This window comes from Mustelus asterias, chromosome 25, assembly GCF_964213995.1.
Source record: "Mustelus asterias chromosome 25, sMusAst1.hap1.1, whole genome shotgun sequence".
Taxonomy (NCBI): Eukaryota; Metazoa; Chordata; class Chondrichthyes; order Carcharhiniformes; family Triakidae; genus Mustelus; species Mustelus asterias.
This window is the reverse complement of record NC_135825.1, coordinates 2,912,644-2,937,359: the sequence shown is the minus strand read 5'-3', so window position 1 is coordinate 2,937,359 and position 24,716 is coordinate 2,912,644. Positions and strand designations below refer to the sequence as shown.

The window sequence follows — 24,716 nt, the reverse complement described above, 5'->3', positions numbered from 1 at the left end:
CAAACCACGAAGGACATCTTGCAGTTCACCCCAATGTTGTACAGAACAGGTCCCCCATGGATTGTTGCTACTCTCTCACCTAGAAGCACTGTGGGCAGTTAGAGCATTCCCTCCCGATCACGCATTTACTGGTTACAGGAAGTGGCTAAACTCTTTGTGTTGGAGAAGCTAGGAGAAATGTGGCCCTTTCAACCACATCGTCAACTCAATACTTTTTACTGCATGTCACACATCTGTAAACAGAGGCTCAATGCAGATAGTTCTTTAAAAAATTCACCAACACCTTTATTCTGTGACAAATTTGATGGGACTTCATGCCATCAAAACTCAACATTGTTTTTCTTCCCAAGAATTGTAATGATGTATTGAAATGATTCAATATCACAATTGATCTCAAGTGAAACCAGACCAAGGACATCAATATAAACTCAGTGAACACATTTTGATTGCAACAAAATCATGCTGTAGAGTAAGAACATTAGCATCATCTGAAAAGAACAAACCTTTTAAAATAGACATAATTCCCATTTATAAAACTCACTATAAGAATGGGTGTTGCTTTATGCCAACTGCATAAGGTGTAGTTGATGGTGTTTCAGACAGATCTGGGCTATCATGTATCTTGGCAGATCACCAATACAGGATTATTTCCCTGCACCACTGCCTGCAACTGGTGTACTTGGCATTTATGAAGATCGGATTGACAACAACTTGCATTTATGTAAGCATCTTTAATGTACTAAAACGGTCAAAGACACTTATCAGGAAAGGATTGGACACTGAATCAAAGGTGGAAATGTTCGGACAGGTGACTGAAAGCTTGCTCAATGAGATAGGTTTTAGGGAATGTTTGAAAGGAGGAGAGAGAGATGGGGAGGTTTATGGAGGAACTCCAGAATTTAGGGTCCTGGCAGCTCAAGGAATGACCACCAATAAAGTAAAAAAATAACGTTTATTTATTAGTCACAAGTAAGGCTTACACTCACGCTGCAGTGACGTTACTGTGAAAATCCCCTAGTCGCCACACTCCGGCACCTGTTCGGGTACACTGAGGGAGAATTTAGCATGGCTACTGCACTGCACCTAACCAGCACATCTTTGGACTGTGGGAGGAAACCGGAGCACCTGGAGGAAACCCACGCAGACACGGGGAGAACATGCAGACTCTGCACAGACAGTGACCCAAGCCAGGAACTGAACCCGGGTCCCTGGCGCTGTGAGGCAGCAGTGCTAACCACTGTGCCATTGTGTGGTGCCAATGGTGGAGAGATTAATATTGGGGATGTACATGAGGCCAGAATTGGAGGCTAATGATCTCAGAGGGCTGTGGGACTGAAGGCAGTTACAGAGATAAGGAGGGATGAGGAAGGATTTGAGCATGTAAATGATCATTTAAAATTTAATATGTTAGCATAAAAACATAGAAAGTAGGAGCAAGAGGAGGTTTTTATGGCCCTTCAAGCCTGCTCCAACATTCATTATGATCGTGGCTGATCATCCAATTCAATAGCCTGATCCCGTCTCCCCCGCAGTGTCCTTTGAGTCCCTTCGCCTAAGTGCTATATCTAACCATTTCTTGAATACATTCAATGTTTTGGCCTCAACTACTTTCTGGGGTGATGAATTCCTCAGGCTGCCCACTCTCTGGGCGAAGAAACTTCGCCTCATCTCTGTCCAAAATGGTCTACCCTGTATTCCCAGACTGTGGCCCCTGGTTCTGGATGCCCCCACCATCGGGAACATCCTTCTTGCATCTACCCTGTCAAGTGTTGGACCTTGAGCTAATAGCGATCAACAATAACTGGGATAATGGGAGCAAGCATCAGAGCAGCTCAGGTTGGTGGGAGGTGGAGGATGGGAGGGTGGCCACTTTTATTCTATTGCATTCAGTAACATCCAAAGAAGGTAAACAGCAACCAAGACTCTCCAGTTAAATTGGACAGTGGACAAAATGAATTGATGGGATCCCACTGGCTTGTGACAATGTTCACAGCTACAGGCAATCACCTGATGGAGGAGGAACAAATAGGGAGATAGATTTGAGTACAGCAATGGTCTGTGCATTAAACAAATAAACTCTATACTTTCTGAATAAAGGCCCTTAACCTGAAACAGAAACTGTTTCTCCCTCCGTGGATGCTGCCAGACTCACTGCGTATTAGTTGTTTGTTTTTAACATTTCCAGCATCTGCAGTATTTTGTCCATAGTTTTATTGTCTCCATAGGGGCCTCATATCCACCTGAAAATGAGGAGAGACTTTTTTCCCATCTGTAATGAAGGTTGGGAATATCTGCTCTGCTCTCCGCCCCCCCGGTGGGTTTTCTCTATCTCTCCTTCTACGTCTTCCTTGTTTGATAAAGCTCCTGTTAAATGATGTGGGACGTATTTATTTTACTTTGTGAAAGGTTTTGTTGAGAAAATTATTACAGTCACCTTGGTTTGCCAGAGATCCTGATCAGCATTTCAACTTTCAAAAGCACCTGACGACACAAATAATCAAATCAGCCATGTTTTGTGACGTATAGTGTCCCCTACCTCATTGGCCACTCTCCCTAATGGAGAGAATCATGTTTAATTGGGTTTCTCTGCAGGCTTTTGCATTCACTGCCAAAGAGCCCGAACCAGGGGGAAGGCATCTTCAGGTTTCAGTTAAGTGACCATGAAGCTGTCACAAATATCCAAATTTTTCATTTATGTCCTTTAGAGAAGGAAACCTTACCCAGTTTGAGAGACCTAAGACCTCACCCTGTTTACTTTTATAAAATACATATAGATATCCTCATGGATATTTCTAACATTTGTAAGACTGGGGAAAGACCTTTTTAAATGGCTGAAACTCTATGTCCATGACCCTCAAACAAAAGGAGCTACCATGGCAGTATCGCAGAAACGTGCTCGTCGTTATCTCTGAAGTGACACTAACAAAAACCTGTGGGCTGCAGAGAACAAATTCAAAGAGAGCTAAACAAAGACCATCTGCATTTAATAGGCCAGACTGGCCAACCAGAGCCTATTCATCTGCTAGGACAAAGGACCCTGCTGCCTTCCTTTCAAATCTTAATGGTTGAAACATTTACCCATCTCACACACCCAAATGAAGGAAATGCATTCCTTGTCACAGATTATGTGTAGAAGTGGGAATCATATGTATGGATATCTAGCTGATGGGACCAGTTACATTGCCTTGCTGTTTTGCAAACTCAGTCTGCCATTTTTCCACCTAACTAACAGCAGCACAGAAAAGGGGCTCTGCCCAGATTGAACACTTGGTCCCATCTAAATGTAAATTGTTTACGATTTACATAGATGATTTGGAGTTGGGGACCAAGTGTAGTGTGTCATAATTCACAGATGACACAAAAATGAGTGGCAGAGCAAAGTCTGCAGAGGACGCTGAAAGTCTGCAATCTAAGTGAGTGGGCAAGGGTCTGGCGGATGGAGGACAATGTTGGTAAATGTGAGGTCATCCATTTTGGTGGGAATAACAGCAAAATGGACTATTATTTAAATGGTAAAAAATTGCAGCATGCTGCTGTGCAGAGGGACCTGGGTGTCCTTGCGCAAGAATTACAAGGAGTTGGTTTGCAGGTGCAGCAGGTGATTAAGAAGGCAAATGGAATTTTGTCCTTCATTGCTAGAGGGATGGAGTTTAAAAACAGTGAGGTTATGTTGCAGCTGTATAAGGTGCTAGTGAGGCCACACCTGGAGTACTGTGTACAGTTTTGGTCTCCTTACTTGGGAAAGGATATACTGGCACTGGAGGGGGTGCAGAGAAGATTCACTAGGTTTATTCCGGAGTTGAGAGGGTTGGCTTATGAGGAGAGACTGAGTAGACTGGGACTATACTCATTGGAATTCAGAAGAAGGAGGGGAGATCTTATAGAAACATATAAGATTATGAAGGGAGTAGATAAGATAGAAGCAGGGAAGTTGTTTCCACTGGCGGGTGAAACTAGAACTAGGGGGCATAGCCTCAAAATAAGGGGGAGCAGATTTAGGACTGAATTGAGGAGGAACTTCTTCACCCAAAGGGTTGTGAATCTGTGGAATTCCCTGCCCAGTGAAGCAGTTGAGGCTACCTCATTGAATATTTTTAAGGCAAGGATAAATAAATTTTTGAACAGTAAAGGAATTAAGGGTTATGGTGAGCGGGTGGGTAAGTGGAGCTGAGTCCACGAAAAGATCAGCTATGATCTTATTGAATGGCGGAGCAGGCTCGAGGGGCCAGATGGCTCACTCCTGCTCCTAGTTCTTATGTTCTTATCTACACTCTTCTTGCTGGAACTTCTGAAGCATTGCTTGCTGATTTTTCTCTGCATGTCTATCTCCACATGTGAAGTGAACACCACCAGAAAAGTGAATTACACAGCATAGGTTTTCAACCTGTGGACGTCTGTGCAAGAATACCTCATTGGACTTTGACTCCGTACTCTGAACACAATCATTTTTTTCACAGTGGTCTTCACCCTTTTTCCTATATCCCTCTTTTACTGTAACTGTATCTAACCCCGTGCTGGTCCGTATCTAACCCTGTGCTGTACCTGTCCTGGGAGTGTTTGATGGGGACAGTGTAGAGGGAGCTTTACTCTGTATCTAACCCCGTGCTGTACCTGTCCTGGGAGTGTTTGATGGGGGACAGTGTAGAGGGAGCTTTACTCTGTAAGTAAACCCTGTGCTGTACCTGTCCTGGGAGTGTTTGATGGGGGACAGTGTAGAGGGAGCTTTACTCTGTATCTAACACCGTGCTATACCTGTCCTGGGAGTGTTTGATGGGGACAGTGTAGAGGGAGCTTTACTCTGTATCTAACCCCCTGCTGTGCCTGTCCTGGGAGTGTTTGATAGGGACAGTGTAGCGGGAGCTTTACTCTGTATCTAACCCCGTGCTGTACCTGTCCTGGGAGTGTTTGATGGGGACAGTATAGCGGGAGCTTTACCCTGTATCTAACCCCATGCTGTACCTGTCTTGGGAATGTTTGCTGGGACAGTAAGAAGTCTCACAACACCAGGTTAAAGTCCAACAGGTTTAATTGGCAGCATAAGCCTTCGGAGTCTCGCCGGCATCTACACATAATGTTTGCTGGGGACGGTGTAGAGGGAGCTTTAATCTGTATCTAACCCCGTGCTGTTCCTGTCTTGGGAGTGTTTGATGGAGACAATGTGGAGGGAGCTTTACTCTGTATCTAACCCTGTGCTGTACCTGTCCTGGGAGTGTTTGATGGAGACAGTGTGGAGGGAACTTTACTCTGTATCTAACCCCGTGCTGTACCTGTCCTGGGAATGTTTGATGGGATAGTGTAGAGGGAGTTTCATCACTAAGACCACTTTATTTTCAGCTCTGTAACATGTCTGATGTCACCACTGTCACAGCTCATTTGCAGTTACCTGCAGTCCTGACTATTCCAATGCATGATGTGGAGGTGCCGGCGTTGGACTGGGGTAAACACAGTAAGAAGTTTAACACCAGGTTAATGTCCAACAGGTTTATTTGGTAGCAAAAGCTTGTGTGGCTTTTGCTACCAAATAAACCTGTTGGACTTTAACCTGGTGTTGTTAAACTTCTTACTGTGTTCTAATGCATTGCTGGCTGGCCTCCCCTATTCTATCATCTGTAAACTTGAGATTATCAGGAACTGTACTGCCCCTGTTTTAACTTCCCCCCCACTCCTCTTTCCCCATCCCCCTGTGCTCACTGACTTTCATTGGCTCTCACTCAAGCAATGTCTTAATTTTGAAATTCTCAGCCTTGCTTCCAAATCCCTCGGCCCCCTCTTTATCTTTGTAATTTCTTCCAAAACATTTGAGATTTCTGCATTCACCGAATTCTGGCCTCTTGGGCGTCCCTGAATTGAATCATTTAATTATTGGTGACTGCGCCTCAGCTGCCTGGGGCTAAACTTTGAAATATCCTCCTTAAACTTCCACCTCTCTGACATCCTTTAGAAAACTCCTCAATCCCACCCCTTTGCCCAAACTTGGTCATGTGACCTAATATTGCCTTCCTTAGCTCAGAGTCATATTTTGTTTTATAATGTTTGTGTAATACTTTGAGGCATTTTATTACATTAACGGTGCTATATAAATATAAGTTGTTGCTGTTGAGGGTTTGTTGCTGAAATGGTCATTATTCCAGTTGTTGCATGAACTCCCTCATTTAGCTTTGGACACGGTGGTACAGTGCTTAGCACTGCTGCCTCACAGCGCCAGGGACCTGGGTCCAATTGTGGCCTTGGGTGACAGACTGTGTGGAGTTTGCACCTTTTCCATAGAATCCCCACAATGTAGAAGGAGGCCAATCAGCCCATCGAGTCTCCAACAACAACAATCCCACCCAGGCCCTATCCCTGTAACCCTGCATATTAACCCTGTTGATGCCCCTGACACAGTAAGAAGTTTAACAACACCAGGTTAAAGTCCAACAGGTTTATTTGGTAGCAAAAGCCACACAAGCTTTCGAGGCTCTGAGCCCCTTCTTCAGGTGAGTGGGAATTCTGTTCACAAACAGAACTTATAAAGACACAGACTCAATTTACATGAATAATGGTTGGAATGCGAATACTTACAACTAATCCAGTCTTTAAGAAACAAAACAATGGGAGTGGAGAGAGCATCAAGACAGGCTAAAAAGATGTGTATTGTCTCCAGACAAGACAGCCAGTGAAACTCTGCAGGTCCACGCAACTGTGGGAGTTACAAATAGTGTGACATAAACCCAATATACCATCGATGCCCCTGACACCAAAGGTAAATTTAGCATGGCCAATCCACCTAACCCGCACATCTTTGGATCATGGGAGGAAACCAGAGCTCCCGGAGGAAATTCATGCAGACACGGGGAGAATGTGCAAACCCCACACAGTCAGTGACCCGAGGCTGGAATTGAACCCGGACCCCGGGCGCTGTGAGCCAGCAGCGCTAACCACTGTGCCACCGTGCCACCACATTCTCCCTGTCATGCTAAATTGCCCCTTATTGTCAGGAGGATTAGCAGGATAAATACGTGGAATTGTGGGGATAGGGCCTGAGTGGGATTGTTATCGGTGCAGGCTTGATGGGCCAAATGGCCTCATTCTGCACTGTAGGGATTCTATGACTCAATGAAAGTTCAACAAAGAGAGTTCAGAAAAAAGCAAAATTGAGAAAGCACGATATCATTAGTTTCATGTCATTAGAATCCAGGAAAGAAGAGCTTGCTTCCTGAGGAATATTCTTATTTCAAAGCAATTCTCTGTTTATTAATACACTGTTTAATTTAAATCACAAATAATATTTGTGTGAAATTTACACAGGAGCTAGAAGTACAGTTAAATTGATTACAAAACATACATCTGGGTAAAGTATTAAATCAAACCACAGAGGTTCCCACTCCTTATTTCTTCATACACTGTGAACAAACACTGATCTGTAGTGCAATTGCACAGTCGTTGGGTGTTAGGTGCAGTGGCTGCAGGGGGACATGGGGACCAGGGGGAGAAGGGATGCTGGGGTGGGAGGTCAGGAGTCTAGGATTTGTGGAGGTCGAAAGTTGTGAGGTCGTGTGGTGGTTTGCCACCTTCTGGAGGACTGTGGGATTATGGAAGTTGGAAATGGTGGGTGGGGTTGGCATGTGGTGAGGGTTTTGGTACTGTGAAGGTTGCAGCACTGCTTCACACTTCAACGGGTCCAACAGAAAAGCAGCCCTTAATTCTCAGGATGTGGCAGTCACAGGCAAGGACATCATTTATTGTTTATAGCTATCTGCGAGAAGTTGGGAGTGGGTATTCTTCCAGGAGCATTGCAGTTTATATGGTGAAGGTTCTCCTCCAATACCTTGTCCCGTGTTAGTTTCTCAAATGAAAAAGCATGGATGGTAGCAATTAATTTCAGACTGAACAGGCTGGGACTCTTTTCTCTAGGAAAGAGAGTGCTAAGATTAAAATCTTTCAAATATTTCAGGTGTTTGACAGAGAGAAGATATTTGTAGTTGTGAGGGAATCCAAAACTGGAGGTGATAAATATAAGATAGTTACAAATAAATCCAGTGGGAAAATTCAGGTGAAACCTCTTTAACCAGAGAGTGGTGGGAATGTGAACTCACCACCACAGGGGATGGTTAAAGCAAAGAGTACTTGAGGGGGAAGCTGGATAAACGCATGATTGAGAAAGGAATGGAGGGGCAAGTTGATAGGGTGAGATGAAGAGGGGTAGGAGAAGCATAGAAATGAGTGTAGAGAGATGGGCCAAATGGTCTGTTTCTGCATGGTAAATTCTTTGTAGGTGCCTTGTCTAATGTCATCTGGAATTAGTATAAATTTTTATTAAGTTCTAATTGTCCAACCTTCTCCCCTGTGAGAGACGGGGCTAGGGAAGCAGATTGTAGTCTGATCAATTTGTCATCTTATTGATCACAGATCATTGAGATTACAAATGGGTTACTTGGGGAATACCTTGGTCTGTCTCTGCGAATGATCAGAGGATGTTGGCTACCTGACTACCAGCCATACTCTGGGACAGAAATTACATACAAGGCCACTCGGCCCCTCAAGCCTGCTCTGTCATTTAATAAGATCATGTCTGATCTGATTTTAACCTCAAGCCACATTCCCACCAACCCCGGATAACCTTTCAGTCCCTTGCTGATCAAGAAATTATCAACCTCTGCCTTAAAGATATTCAAAGACTTTGCCTCAACCATCTTTTGAGGAAGAGTTCCAAAGTCTCACAACACTCTGAGAAAAAAAAATGTTCTTCATCTTAAATGAGTGGCCCCTGATCTTGAAACAGTGAATTCCTTCCACAGTGTTCCAGAAAAAGTGAAGGAATACAGAAATCAGAGGGAGGAAATGTTGGAACAAACTGACTTTTTTTACATGGTCTGTTATTGTTTAAAAAGGGTGGCAACTGTGGCTCTAGGTCAGAAGTTTGTGGGTTCAAATCTCTCTCCAGGGCTTGACTGCAACCATCAACTGGCATGGTCTCGATGGGCTGAATTGCCTCTTTCTGTGCCATAATAAGTGATGATGTGGAGATGCCGGTGTTGGACTGGGGTAAGCACAGTAAGAAGTTTCACAACACCAGGTTAAAGTCCAATAGGTTTATCTGGCAGCACTAGCTTCTGGAGTCTCAAGCTCCTTCCTCAAAGCTCCTCACCTGATGAAGGAGCTGGAAACTCCGAAAGCTAGTGCTGCCAAATAAACCTGCTGGACTTTAACCTGGTGTTGTGAGACTTCTTACCATAATAAATGCTCAGAGTGCCTGAAAGTAAAGTTTACTGTAAGAGTCTGGGATGGAAAGGAATGGGGTGCAACGCGCTGCCAAGTTGCTATCAAAGCCAGAGAGCTTGATGCAGAGCAGGAACGGGTGAGGAAGAGAGAGTTGGAAGAAAATAATTCAAGTGAGAATTGGCAACAGAAGAAAAAAGTGAGGAAATATGATAGTAACACGGAGAACAGAGAATATAGACACTGGGATGGAAGGATTGGAGAAGAGGGAGAAATGAAGCAAAGACAGAGAAGTGAAAAAGAAAAAGAAAAGTGAGCTCTAGCATAGAGAAAGATCAATGCAGGCTTCACTTGGATGGAACCTGTTGTCAGAATTAATGTTGACTTCAAATAATTGAAATTCAGACTTACTGAAGACAAGTGGGTAACATTCACCAAATAGCCAAAGCACGTAGGTCTCTGCCTAGTTAGCTCTGTCGCTAAAAGATAACATACCCTGAACCAAGCTCTCCAAACTTCTGACAGTAATTCTCCTGCTATTTCTGCTGAAGAGGTTGATTCTGACACAGGCAATTCTACTCCTAAGAATAAGAAAAAATATTATAAAACTGCAGGGTCTATTTTTGTGTCAGTTAATTCTCTGCTGCCCAATTGTGACAGGTACCCTTCTCCCCATCAGTAATGTCTATTCAATCCAACTTAATAACCTGTTCCTGCTTCCCCTCCCTCCCCCATATCCTTTGATCCCTTTAACCCCAAGAGCTATCTCAAACTCCACCTTGAAAATATTCAATACGCTAGCCTCAACTGCTTTCTGTGGTAGCGTATTCCACAGGCTCGCCACTCTCTGGGTGAAAAAACTTCTCCTCATCTCAGTCCTAAAAGGTTTACCCCATATCCTTAGACTCTGACCCCTGGTTCTGGATTCCCCACCATCAGGAACATCCTTCCTCAGCTACGCTGTCTAGACCTGCTGAATTTTATAGGATTCGATGAGATTCCCCACTCATTCTTCTGAACTTCAGTGGATATAATCCTAACCGACTCAATCTCTCCTCATACGTCAGTCCTGCCATCTCAGGAATCCATCTGGTAAACCTTCTTTGCACTGCCTCCAAGGAGAAGACCACCATTTTCTCAGGAAATTGCAGGATGGTAAAAATTGCCAGCCTTACCGGTGAACCCAATGTGTGACACAGGTACAGACAAGTTTCACTCTTTGAGCATTCGACAGGCTATTCAACTGCTGTAACAATCCAGCTGAACGTAATACTGTCTTCACTCAGCAACCAAGTCTTCAGTGACCCTGTCTTCACACAGGGTCACTGGGCTGCAGGCATGAGGAGTGACCACTGTTTAATTTCACTTCTGCCAGTGCAGGGTATGAATAAAATGATTGTGCTTTTATTGTCCCTGGCTGGAGCCAGCTTCTGCAGGGATACAGAGGAAAGATTGCAGATAAGGGAATTCTTCAATGAAGACACATGCTTCACTTCCTGAATTATTGGTTCCCGTGCATTTGAGATCCAGTGGTTATTACATTCAAAGCAGAGTGGAACTTTTCCCAAAAAACCCTTTGAGGTTGCGGGATCAATGGAAGATTATGTTTCTTTTCATTCATTTTAGAGGACATGGGCATCACTGGCTGGGACAGCATTTATTGGCCATCCCTAGTTGCCCTTCAGAAGGTGGCAGTGAGCTGCCTTCTTGAACCACTGCAGTCTCCCTGTGGTGCAGGTACACCCACAGCGCTGTTAGGGAGGGAGTTCCAGGATTTTGAGCCAGTGATAGTGAAGGAACAGCGATTGATATATTTCCAATTCAGGGGATGGTGAGTTACTTGGAGTGGAACCTCCTGGTGGTGGTGTTCCCAGATATCTGCTGCCCTAGTCTTTCTGGATGGTAGTGGTTGTGGGTTTGGGGAGGTGCTGTTGAAGGAGACTTGGTGAGTTCCTTCAGTGCATCTTGTAGGTGGTACACACAGCTGCCACTGTTTGTCAATGGTGGAGGGATTGAATGTTTGTAAAAGGAGTAGCAATGAAGCCGGCTGCTCTGTACTGGATGATGTCGAGCTTCTTGAGTGTTGTTGGAGCTGAACTCATCCAGGAAAGTGGAGAGGATTCCATTGCACTCCTGACTTATGGCTTTAGATGGTGGACAGGCTTTGGGAAGTCGGAGTTGAGTCACTCACTACAGTATTGCTAGCCTTTGACCTGGTAGCCACAGTATTTATATGGCTAGTCCAGTTCAGTTTCTGGTCAATGGTAACCCCAGAGTGTTGATACTGGGGAATTCAATGATGGTAATACCACTGAATATCAAAAGGCGATGGTTAGATCCTCTCTTGTTGGAGATGGTCATTGCCTGGCACATGTGTGGCATGAATGTTACTTGCCACTTCTCAGCCCGAGCCTGGATATTGTCCAGGTTTTGCTACATTTGAACATGGACTGTTTCAGTGTCTGAGGAGTCATAAATGTGCTAAACATTGTGAAGTCATTTGCAAACATCCCCACTTCTGACCTTATGATGAAAGGAAGGACGTTGATGAAGCAGCTGAAGATGATTGGACCTCGGACACTACCCTGAGGGACTCCTGCAGTGATGCCCTGGAGCTGAGATGATTGATCTGCAACCACCACAACCATCTTCCTTTGTGCCAGACATGACCAGTGGAGGGTTTTCTTCCTGATTCCCATTGACTTCAGTTGGGCTAGGCTCCTTGATGTCACACTTGGTCAAATGAGGCTTTGATGTCAAGGGTAGTCACCCTTGCCTCACCTCTGGAATTCAGCTCTTTTGTCCATGTTTGAACCAAGGATGTAATGAGGTCAGGAGCTGAGTGAGCCTGGCAGAATCCAAACTAAGTTTCAATGAACAGGTTATTGCTGAGCAGGTGCTGCTTGATCGCACTGTTGATGACCCCTTCTATCACTTTATGATGATCGAGAGTAGACTGATGGGATGATAAGGGGCTGGGTCCTGTTGCTTGTGTACAGGAAATATCTGGGCAGTTTTCCACATTGCCGAGTAAATGCCAGTTATAGCTACACTAGAACAGCTTGGCTAGGGGAGCGGCAAGTTCTGGAGCACAAGTCTTCAGCACTATTGCCTGAATGTTATCAGGGCCCATTGCCTTTTCTGTATCCAATGTCTTCAGCTGTTTCTTGATATCATGTGGTGTGAATCAAATTGGCTAAAGACTGATATCTGTGATGCTGGGGACCACTGGAGGAGGCCGAGATGGATCACTCACTCGGCATTTGTGGCTGAAGATTGCTGAGAATGCTTCAGACTTATTTTTTGCACTGATGTGCTGGGCTCCTCCATCATTGAGGATGGGGATATTTGTGGAGCCTCCTCCTCCAGTGAGTTGATTAATTGTCCACCACCATTCACGACTGGATGTGGCTGGATTGCAGAGTTGACCAAAAGTGTTGACAGGGTAGACAGGGAGAAACTGTTTCCTCTGGTCAGTGGAACTCAGAACAAAGGGACAGAATATTAAAATTGGAGCCAGATCATTGGCTACACCCATCCTTTGGTCAAATACACCATGCCTGGCACCCTGGTCTCACACATGCACAAACTGCCCAGATGGAAAGCATACAGAGATGTAAGATTGAGCTTAGCTCCTCAGTACCAGTCATGTGACAACACCCTTCATTTAACACAAAACTCTCAAAACAGGAATTTGAAAAATCCCTTATTCAATCGGCCCAGGTTCAGAACTGCTTACCTGCACCACGTCCATAGGCAGCAAAACAACTCAGAGGTTCAGCTGTAATTCATCCCAGACATTTGTAGGGTGACAGGTACTGAGAAACTCTACACTCTACACACTCCCTCTGTGTTCAAACTGGTCATTCTTGCTGTGTGAGCCTCGGCTGTGTCTGTTGGCAGGCTGATTGTCCACAGTCAATCCCCAACTTGTCTTCACTTGACATCCACAAGTGGACACTTGCCTGGAAGGGGCATAGGGAAAGGGTGACTAAATACTGCTTAGGAGTATTTTGTCTCTACCCTAAAACTACATCAGGAAACTAAAGCTATTGTAATGCTGTACCTCTGAGATCAATTATCTCAGCAATGACAGCTCCTGGCCTGGACTGTACGTCACTGGGGGAGGGTGGGGGGGAATTTTTACTCCTTGTCCTGAGGTTTCTATGTTGGGTAATGTCATGTGTTAGAACCATAGAACTCGGATCTCCAGTGAAGCCAATCTGTACTTCAGTGCCTGTCATGTGGGAATGTGTGATGGGTTGTAATTTTAATATAATTATAATTCAATGTTCTTGCTTTTGATATCCAGTTCACCATTTCCCTGTTATCTGCTGAGCTTGTCATGTCATGAGTTTCCATGTGTTTAAGCTGATAGTCGGGAATATTTTGATGTTAGTTGCATTGCAATTCAGCCTTTAGGCTGCGAACATGTTTCTTGAATAAAATATCATTATTAATTACAGGGGGTGATGTCAGGAAGCAATTCTTCACACAAGGGAGTGTGGGAATCAGGAACTCACTGCCCCAAAACGCTGGTAAGATTAGTGGCGGGGGGGGGAGGCGGGGGGGGGGGGGGGTGCAGAGCAGGGGGGAAGGGAGTGCGGGGCATGGTTCAATTAAAATGGACATTACTGGCAGGGACGGACTGGGCTGATATCTGACCTGTTACATAGAATCATAGAATCCAGCAGTGCAGAAGGAGGCCATTCGGCCCATCGAACCTGCACTGACAACAATCCCACCCACACCCTATCCCCATCACCCCACATATTTACCCTGACGCTAGGGGCAATTTAGCACGGCCAATCAACCTAACCCGCACATCTTTGGACTGTGGGAGGAAACTGAAGCACCCGGAGGAAACCCACGCAGACACGGGGAGAATGTGCAAACTCCACACAGACAGTGACCCGAGGCCGGAATTGAACCCGGGTTCCTGGCACTGTGAGCCAGCAGTGCTAACCACTGTGTCACCGTGCCACCGTGCCGCCCTCACGGTGTTTCTACACCTTACATAATCACAAATGAAACTTTCAAGATTGAAATTGATAGCTTCTCGGTGAGCAGCTGGATTAAGGGTTACAGACCAAAGGTAAGTAGATGGAGTTCAACCAGAATATAATTGAATTGTGGAATAAGCTTGAGGGGGCGACTATTTCTGTGTTCAAACTGGTCAATCTTGCTGTGTGCGTCTCGGCTGTGTCTGTTGGCGGGCTGATTGTCCATGGGTGTCTTCACAGTCAATCCCCAACTTGTCTTCACTTGACATCCACAAGCGGACACTTGCCAGGAAGAGGCATAGGGGAAAGGGTGACTAGGAGTAAAACCCTAGGAAAGTTTTTGTCTCTATCCTAAAACTACAACAGGAAACTAAAACTATTGTAATGCTGTACCTCTGAGATAAACTATCTCAGCAAGGATAGTTCCTGGTCTGGAGTGTAGGTCAATGGGGGAGGGTGGGGTGGGGCGGGGTGGATTTTACTCCTTATCCTGAGGTTTCTATGTTGGGTAATGTCATGTGTTAGAACCATAGAATCCCTACTGTGCAAAAGGAGGCCATTCGGCCCACCAATTCTGCACAGGCCGTCCGATAAAGCATCTTACCCAGCTCCCCCCTCCCCCCACCCCTCCGTCCCCCCGCACTATCCCTATAACCCCATGTTGATGAGATATCACATTTCATTATCAGAAGCTACACAGTGTTTCCAATAGGGCAACTGTTAATGGTTCCTTTTTTTCATCAATATTTTGGGGAAGGAGTTGATTTTCATTAAGTTGTTATTAAACATTAGGGATAAAATAGCAGAACTTTGAATCGCTGGTGTAAAACAATTCAAGAAAAAATCCACAATTTCTCTTTCAGAACAATATTCCAAACCAACAGATAAAACCTCAAAGCATGTTTCAAATTTGGCAATGCTCCCCGCCCCGATGCGACATGACTTCAACAGGGTGAATTCCAAACTCTCCGATTAGGTGTGAAGCTGAAGAATTGAACTATTTCTTTGTAGTGACTGGGCGAGATCTTGGCCGGACTGTGGAAAGCATCACAAATTCTATGTCCTGTTCTGACCTTTCCTTTCTTGGACCCTGAGACCTGTGGAACTCTTCAATCCACTCACTCATTGCTCCCTCCTGCAAACAAATGGCAGAATCTTAAAACCCAAAGCCTGGGCTCCAAAAACCATTCGCTTTGCAGTTTATCCATTCTCTTCTCCTCCCCTAACCCTTGCTACCTCAACCATTCACCCTGGCTCCTCATTCGAAGAGTGGAGTCTAAGAGAGCAAGAAGAGGCTGCACAAAGTGCTTAGTGAAACAAATGTGCAAGAGATTTATTTTTCAATTTGATCACAGACACAATGGCTGGAAAAGAACAGCAGCAGCAGCTTGGGTTATTTCGGGACGTACAGAGTGATTAAGGAATATTCATTTATTTTGACCATCACTCTTCCAAAACCTGAGCACATCGAAACCTCTGCTGCTCACATCCTGGCATGCATTGAGTCCTGGAGACCCATTACACAATAGACTTGCTGACCCACATTATTCTTGCAGCCTCATATTGCCTCAAAATTAAATTATCATCCTTGTTTTTACATCCACTATGGCTTTGTCTCTCCTTATCTCTGTAATCTCCTGCAGACATCTAAACCTCCGAGATCTCCACACTTCTCCAATTCTGGCCTCTTCTGCATCCACAAATTTCATTGCTTCATGACTGACAACCCTGTTTTCAGTTGCTGAGGCCCTAAAATCTAGAATTTCCGCCCCCCCCCCCGCCCCCTTCATCTCCCTCTCTTTTAAAGGCACTTCCTAATATCTACCTCCATGGCCAAGCTTTCTTTCACTTGTTCTAATATCTCTTTACAAGGTCTGGTGGTCAATTTTGACTGGTAACGCTCCTGTGAAGCACCTGTGAATTTTTTCTTATGTCAGAGGCGCTATATAAATGCAAGTTACTGTTGGAAGTCTCACCAAATCCATTCTGCAGTGAGTGCAAGTCTCCCTCAGTGAGGAAGCAGGCACAATTTCTGGACACAAATAGGGACAAAATCTATTTTAAAACCTACAAACGGCGAGGAAGTTTAGAATCACAGAATACTACAGTGCAGAAGAGACCCTTCAGCCCATCGAGTCTGCACCGACGTATGAAAGGCCTTGAGCTGCCCACCTAACCCCACTTGCCAGCAGTTGGTCCATAGACGACAATTTTTAACATGGTTTGTTGAATGAATATTGGGCTTATTTCTGGAAACACATTTCTTTCTGTTGGCTAGTTTAGAAATTGAAAAGAAACTTAATATTAGAATCAATTAAAGTAAACAGTACAAAAATCAATCCAGTCACATACATGGCATCCTATTTTTTAGGGTTAACCCTTTTTCTGGAAACAATAAGATATTTAACATTAAACTTTAAACAATAGAGACCAAACTCGCTGCTTCACTCTATGAGTATATATTAAGCATCATGTTTAGGTGATCTGCTCATTCTAATACAGCTGTTGGACATTGTAAAGTCAGTGGCTATGTGTTGTTCAAGAAATTCTGATGTTTCTTCTGCAATCTGACCAGGTATCCTGAAACCCAGTGCTGACTGGTCTAACTTTGGACTGGAAGCATCATAGCTAGATCTGGTTTCTGTGTTGCAACCAGTCCTCTGCAAAAACTGCATGAAGTTCTCCTCGATGGACCCTTCTCGACTGGGCAGCCGGAGGTCCTCTTCCAGAGTGTGTTTGAAGAGACAGTTGAGATGCTTGCTTAGCTCCCCTCTGATCTGTCGATTGAGGCATCCATAAAAGAAGGGGTTGATGCTGAAGGATGTGTATCCGATCCAAGTGACAACTGTTTCCCAGAGGCCCAGAGGGCTTGGGCTCTGGTTCAGTGTGGAATGCAAGTGAAAAGCAAAAAATGGCAGCCAGCAGAATACAAACTGGCCTCCGACCAGAATGAGGATGATGGCTGCCTTCCCTCCGCCAAATGTCCGTTGTGGGGACGGCCTTGGCGCTCCTGAACTGGTGACCATGGTGGATCTACTGCTGAGCGATTCTGACCTCTGTCTGGGCGTGTCCATCCAGGTGGGCAAGGGTCCGTGTTGCATTGCTGCAACCCTGGCCACCTTGAACATGTTGCAGTAAACTATCAGGATAATTAACACTGGGAAGAAAAAATAAAATAGGCTGAAGAAAATGATGTAAACCTTTTTGTATGTCTCTCCGCCCCATTGCCAGGAACACTGATTGTTCACATGTGCTTGGGAATTCCACCCCAAGACTGACATTATTGACATTAAGGTGGCTTTAATCCAGATGCAGATTATAACCGACACGACCAGTTTCAGTGTCATCCTTACCTCATATCTCATGGGATGTACAATGTAGTAATATCGCTCGACATTAATGGCCAGTATGGACAGTATGGAGGCACTTATAAATAACATGCTGAGGAAGAGGTATATCCGGCACAAAGTGTCGCCAAAAATTACGTTGTCAAAAAGAGCGGAGCTGGACACCATTCCTAAAGGCATGAGGATTAAGACGGCTGTCAGGTCCACTAGACACAAGTGGAAAACAAAGACAAATTTTTTGAACAATGGGGTCCTGATAATTACAAACATCACTGCCGTGTTTCCAATGATCCCGACTAGGTCGACCAACAGCATGAAGAAGAGACCTATCGACTGGGAAACGAGATCTCTGTCCTTGGACACTAGGCTTTGATTGAAGTGCATGGAAGTGGGAGAGACTCTGTGCTGTCTTCCAGGAGTGGAAGTATTCCACTCCCATTCTGCAGAAACTGGAGCAGCCATGGGTATGTAGGGTGACGTAAGGATGAAGATCCTAAATCCTTTCTTTCTAGCCCATCACCCATCCTCTTTTGGGATAGGAACTTACTCGACGGTTGGCAGACTCTTTGTTTTCCTAACCATGCAAACACTGATTGGCCTTTGATGTCAACCAATTGGATAGTTGGTACATTCCAGCTGAAATAGTCTCTGGTGGATAATTTGCCATGAATTTGTGGTTTGTACTAGTTTTCATTATCCAGTGAGAATAATTAGTAAAGGCTTGACATGCTTCCTCCAGTTAGGTCTCTTTGCTACATCGCCATGTAAACATTGAGTTTACACCATCCATTTCCAATTATTCAGCAGAATGAAAACCTGCATAGAAAAAAATAGGGAAAAGAATTAAGTCCATACAAATGGATAGTTCTGATTTTAATATATGATTATTAGATCCAACTTTACAAATGCATGTTTTTGTTGGGGAAATTAATTTACTTTGCCAATTCTGTGTTATGGAAATTTGGGCACCTTATCCATTGGATGATGGAGCAGGTTTGAAGGACCAAATGGCCTCCTCCTGCTCCTATTTCTAATGTTCTTATGTTCCTGTCCTATTGGGAGTGCTTGCTTGTAAAACCAAACACTGCTCAGGTAGAGAGAGTAGGATAGGGTAGAGTGACTCACTTGCCAACTCCTTTCCACCATCTACAAGGCATAAATCAGGAATGTGATGGAATATTTGCCTGAATGATTCAAGTTCCAATGGAATTCAACAAGCTCAACTCTATTCAGAACAAAGCAACCCGATTGATCAGCATTCCATTCAGTACTTTAAACATTGACTCCCTCCACCTTGGGTGCAATGGTGCCTGTAGTGTGTACCATTTTCATCGGCATCTCTCACACTTGCAACCTCTACCACCTAGAAGGGCAAGGGGCAGCAGACACATGGGAACACAACCACCTGCAATTTCCCCTCGAAGTCTCTCACCACCCTGATTTGGAACTCAAAAAACTGTACTGGTGAAAGGAAAAAGATCAACGAGAACCTCCTCCTCTCTTCAACCTTGGGCAACACTGTGCATTGCATTGTGGGCATTGACTTCTGGCCTGCTAGCCCCAAAAACCCAACTAAGAGTAAAGAGACCTAAATTATAAAACTATGAAAGGTTAGTTCCAATTGCAGCAGTGTCTGTCTTTTATCAAAGGATCAAAGGAGTTTGTTTTGTTGGAATGTAATTAGCATCACTGTAGCTTTGATCAAACAGAATGGTTTTGTATCCATTGTGCAGTTTTGTGCTGGTGAAAACCTGAACATTGTCCTTCACTCCCACCAGATGATCAAAACTAAAATTATATTTAGAAATGAGATTACAATTTCATGGTGTACAGAGCAAATCTCCCACTCTCCTCCCCTTAATTGGATTAGAATTGCACTCACTCTCATAATGTGGGCATTGCTGCCAAGATTGGCATTTACTACTAATCCCCAACTGCCCTGGGAAGCAGGTGCTGGGCTGTCCTCTTGAACCACAAGAAGTTTGAGAGCTTACCAGGTTTACCAAGATGTTGCCTGGTTTGGACGGTATTAGCTTTGAGGAGAGATTGGACAGACTTTGTTTGTTTTCACTTGAACATCGGAGACTGGAGGGACGACCTGATGGAAACTTACAAAATCATGAGAGGCACGGATAGAATGGATAGTCGGAGTCTTTTTCCCAGGATAGAAATATCAATTGCTAGGGGACGTAGGTTTATGGTAAAAGGGGGAAAGTTTAAAGGAGATGTGAGAGGCAAGTGTTTTTTACACAGAGGGTGGTAAGTGCCTGGAACTCGCTGCCAGAGGAGGTGGTAGAAGCAGTTACAATAGCAAAGTTTAAGAGACATCTTGACAGATACATGAATAGGCAGGGAATAGAGGGATACGGACCGTGTAGAGGCCAAAGGCCTTTAGTTTAGAAAAGCTTTGTGTGTTGGTGCAGGCTTAGTGGGCTGAAAGGCCTAGCCCTGTGCTATACTGTTCTTTGTTCTTTGTTCCGAGGGCAGTTAAGAAAATCACTGCAGGACTGCAGCCACATATAGACCAGGCGAGGTGGGGGCAACATTTTCTTGTAATGTCAGTTTGACAGCTTTATGCTCACTCTTACTGATGCCAGCTTTTAAATTTCAGACATTTTGAAATTCTCAGATTACCAGAATGCTACCAGGATATGATGGTTTGAGTTATCAGGAGAGGCTGGATAGACTGGGACTTTTTTCTCTGGAGTGTAGGAGGCTTAGGGGTGATCTTATAGAGGTCTAGAAAATAATGAGAGGCACAGTTCAGTTAGATAGTCAACATCTTTTCCCAAAGGTAGGGAAGTCTAAAACTAGAGGACATAAGTTTAAGGTGAGAGGGGAGAGATACAAAAGGGTCTAGAGGGGCAATTTTTTCACACAGAGGGTGATGAGTGTCTATAACAAACGGCCAGAGTTTGTAGTAACGGTGGTTACAATTTTGTCTTTCAAATAGCGTTTAGACAGTTACATGGGTAAGATGGGTATAGAGGGATATGGGCCAAACGCGGGCAGTTGGGACTAAGCTAGTGGTAAAAACTGGGCGACATGGACAAGTTGGGCCAAAGGGCCTGTTTCCATGCTGTAAAACTCTATGACTCTACGGCATGGCAGCATTTGAAATGACCTTGGACCTGATAACTAGCCCAGGAAAATCACCACTATTCCAGCATACAGATGGAAGAAACTAAGGGTTCTCTGGGAATCTCCACTTCAACGAGTTAGTATAAATGTTGGTTTTGACATTCAGAGAATTAAGGTCAAGTCTTTTGGTGTAGGGAGAAAAATATTTGGAAACAACTTCTTTGGACCTAATCATAGAATTCCTACAGTGCAGAAGGAGGCCATTCGGCCCATTGAGTCTGCACTGACAACAATCCTATCCAGGCCCTATCCTTATAACCCTACGTAATCCCTCTGACACTAAGGGGCAACCCTACCCAGATCTGTTCCCCGTAACCCCAAGTATTTACCCCACTAATCCCCCTACATAACTTGGGACACTAAGGGGCAATTTAGCATGGCCAATCCACCTAACCTGCACATCTTTGGAGTAAGGGAGGAAACCGGAGCAGCCGGAGGAAACCCACGCAGACACGGGGAGAATGTGCAAACTCCACACAGACAGTGACCCGAGGCCGGAATTGAACCTGGGTCCCTGGCGCTGTGAGGCAGCAGAGCTAACCACTGTGCCACTGTGCTGCCTCTGATAAGAAAGAGATGTTGAGTGGAAGCTGAATTTTCTGAGATGTAACATGGAGGCTGATTTAGTGTCATGTGAGTAATCTACACAGGAGCCTGATTGCAGGATGACGCTTGTTTGGGTGGGAGAAGTCCAGGCACAGTTCCAAGCTGAGGGGGAGCACTGGGTATCAGCAGGGCATTAATTGGGGCATCAATTTGGTGTTCAGAATTATACACGTGGTTTTGCAACACTTGGCCTCCAATTTCTCAGAATTAAAATCAATTGCCAAACATTGAATCTCTTGTCTAGGATCCCCTGTTGTTCTGTAAACAGTTCAAGGAGTTGCATTCAAATCTAGTTGTTTTAACATCTTCTCCAAAGGATAACACCTCTGCCAGTGTAGCACTCCCTCAGTCCTGCACTGAAACACTGCTTCAGATTATGTGCATTAAGAAGTCCCACAACACCAGGTTAAAGTCCAACAGGTTCATTTGGTCGTACGAGCTTTCGGAGCGTTGCCCCTTCATCAGGTGAGTGACATGTGGACTTTAACCTGGTGCTGGACTTTAACCTGGTGTTGTGAGACTTCTTACTGTCCCTACCCCAGTCCAACGCCAGCAACTCCACATCAGATTATGTGCTCAGGTTTTCAAGTAGGATCTGGAACATTTGCCCTCTGATCAGAAGTGAGAGTGGTACTAATTGAGGCAAGCAGACACAATACCTTTCCACGTGTTTGGCATGCGTTTCACAGAAATACAAGACGTAAGTGGGTCCTCAAAATACTTGGGCGGGAGGCACAAAAACGTATTTTATGAGGCAAAGGCATTCGTCATGACTTGGCTCACACACACAGACCTAATCTGGATTTAGTCATCCCTCCGAGTGGGTGTGTTATTTTGCTAAGGAGAGGTAAAGAGAATGACTGATTGTTGTAGCTGCACTTCAGCTAGACACAATTACTGATTCAATATCAAACCAGAACAGAGGATGCTGCAACCACTCAGCAGGTCTGGCAGCATCTGTAAGGAGAGAAACAGAGTTAACATTTCAAATCCTTTGGCTCTTCATCAGATTCCGAGTGTTTGATGGGGCCAGTGTAGAGGGAGCTTTACTCTGTATCTAACCCGTGCCAGACCTATCCTGGGAGTGTTTGATGGGGCCAGTGTAGAGGGAGCTTTACTCTGTATCTAACCCTGTGCTGTACCTGTCCTGGGAGTGTTTGATGGGGACAGTGTAGAGGGAGCTTTACTCTGTATCTATCCCCGTGCTGTACCTGTCCTGGGAGTGTTTGATGGGGACAGTGTAGAGGGAGATTTACTCTGTATCTAACCCCGTGCTGAACTTGCCTTGAGAGCATCTGTAGTAATCATAGATCACAGAAATCATAGAAACCCTACAGTACAGAAAGAGGCCATTCGGCCCATCGAGTCTGCACCGACCACAATCCCACCCAGACCCTACCCCCATATTCCTACATATTTTACCCGCTAATCCACGCATCCCAGGACACTAAGGGGCCATTTTAGCATGGCCAATCAACCTAACCCGCACATCTTTGGACTGTGGGAGGAAACCGGAGCACCTGGAGGAAACCCACGCAGACACGAGGAGAATGTACAAACTCCACACAGACAGTGACCCAAGCCGGGAATCGAACCCAGGTCCCTGGAGCTGTGAAGCAGCAGTGCTAACCACTGTGCTACCGTGCCGCTCATCACCTGATGATGATTGAGTAATAATCAATAAGGGTAGCTTGTACTTATATAGTGCAATCTCGGGACATCCCATGTGCCTTACAATAAATTAATTATTAATTATAGGGAACAGTAACAAAGTGGACGAGTAATCCAGAGGCCTGGACTAATGTTCCGGAGACGTGAGTTGAAATCCCACTTTGGGCTTGTGAAATTTAAAGTTAATTGAGTCTGGAATTAAAAAATTAATATCAGTAATTGTAACCTATGTATCTACTGGAATTTTAGGATGATTCACGAGTGACCCTGAAGGAAGGAAGTCTGCTGTTCTCACCTGGTCTAGACTATGTGACTCATAGTGTGAAATGTACTTGATTTTTCAATGCCCTGTGAAATGATCTAACAATGCCACTCAGATAAGGTCAATTTGGAATGTGTTATAAATCTTGGCCTTGACAGTCATTGCCCCCACCCTGTGAATGAATAAAAAACAGTAATTATTGAAGCATACTCTTTGCTGGAATGTAGCAAGAGCAGCATCCATATAGACGCGAACAAACCCGTGCCAGCAGCAATATATTAATGACCAGATAATCTGTTTCTGTGACATTAGCTGAGGGATAAACATTGGTTAGGACACAATGATTTTCTTACTAGAAAATAAGAGGTTAACTCGAGCGCATGTTGAGTAAAGGCAAAAAAAATTAGGAAATCTAAATCTATGCACGCTTTGTTTCAACTTTCCACTAGAAATTCCAACATAAACTCATCAAATTATAATTATATATCCCTCCCACAATGTCTGCAGTAGCACCTCTGGAAGGAGGTCGTGATTGCAGCGTGACAAGTTTATATGGGCAATTACAATTGTCAGTGTGGACATTGGAATTTAGAATGGGAATATAAAAATAAGGACAAATTGTATGATCCTAAAATGGGGGCTGAATTATGACTGTGTGTTCTGTTCCATCCTTCAACCTCACTTTATCTGATCATTGCTTCTGGCCATGACTCTACCTGAACAACATCGCAGAACAGCAGATGGCACAGAGAGTGGATATAAACAAACAATGAAATTTGCTACTGGAATGTTAGCCTTTATCTCAATGAGACTCATTGGGCAGAATTTTACGGCCTTGCTCAACCCAAGGCTGGAAATTCCCGCCCGAGGTCAACGGACATTCCCATTGTCCATCCCTCGCCCGCTCCGATTCCGTGGTGGACAGGGCGGTAGAATTCTAGTGGTTGTGTGGCAGTTATGTTACGGTTGTATAAAGTACTGGTTCGGACCCCACCTGGAACATTGCTTATTTCACCTTGGGAGGAGATATTGGATTTCGAGAGGATGCAATTCAGATTCACCAGATTTATATTGGGATTAAAAGTGTTAAATTATGAGGACAGATTGCATAGACTGAGCTTGTATTCTATTAAGTTTAGAAGATTAAGGGGTGATTTAATTGAGACATTTAAGATGATTAAATGACTTGATAGGTGTGAGAGAGAAAAACTATTTCTTCAAGTGGGTGAATCCAGAACAACTGGAAATAACCTTAAAATTAGAGTCATGTCACCCAAAGCAAAATATTGCTGGAATAAAAACAAAGAGTGCTGGAAATACTCAGCAAGTCAGGCAACATCTGGAGAGAGATAAAGCGTTAACGGGCGGGATTGGCCGCACAACCTGCCACATGTTTCATGGCAACAAAGATGGCTTGCCATTGGCCGGCAGTGAGATCCTTTGGTCCCGCCATTGTCAAACAGGGTTTCCTGTTGAATTCACCCCTCT

The 24,716-nt window shown here is 44.5% G+C and overlaps 1 protein-coding gene across 1 annotated transcript; it reads right to left on the bottom strand.

Moving 5' to 3' along the window:
• Window positions 1–16,663: 16,663 nt before the first annotated feature.
• On the bottom strand, window positions 16,664–17,932 carry gpr61 (G protein-coupled receptor 61). Its single transcript, XM_078241927.1, has one exon. The coding sequence runs from the start codon at window positions 17,930–17,932 to the stop codon at window positions 16,664–16,666; it is 1,269 nt and encodes a 422-aa protein (XP_078098053.1).
• Window positions 17,933–24,716: the final 6,784 nt, after the last annotated feature.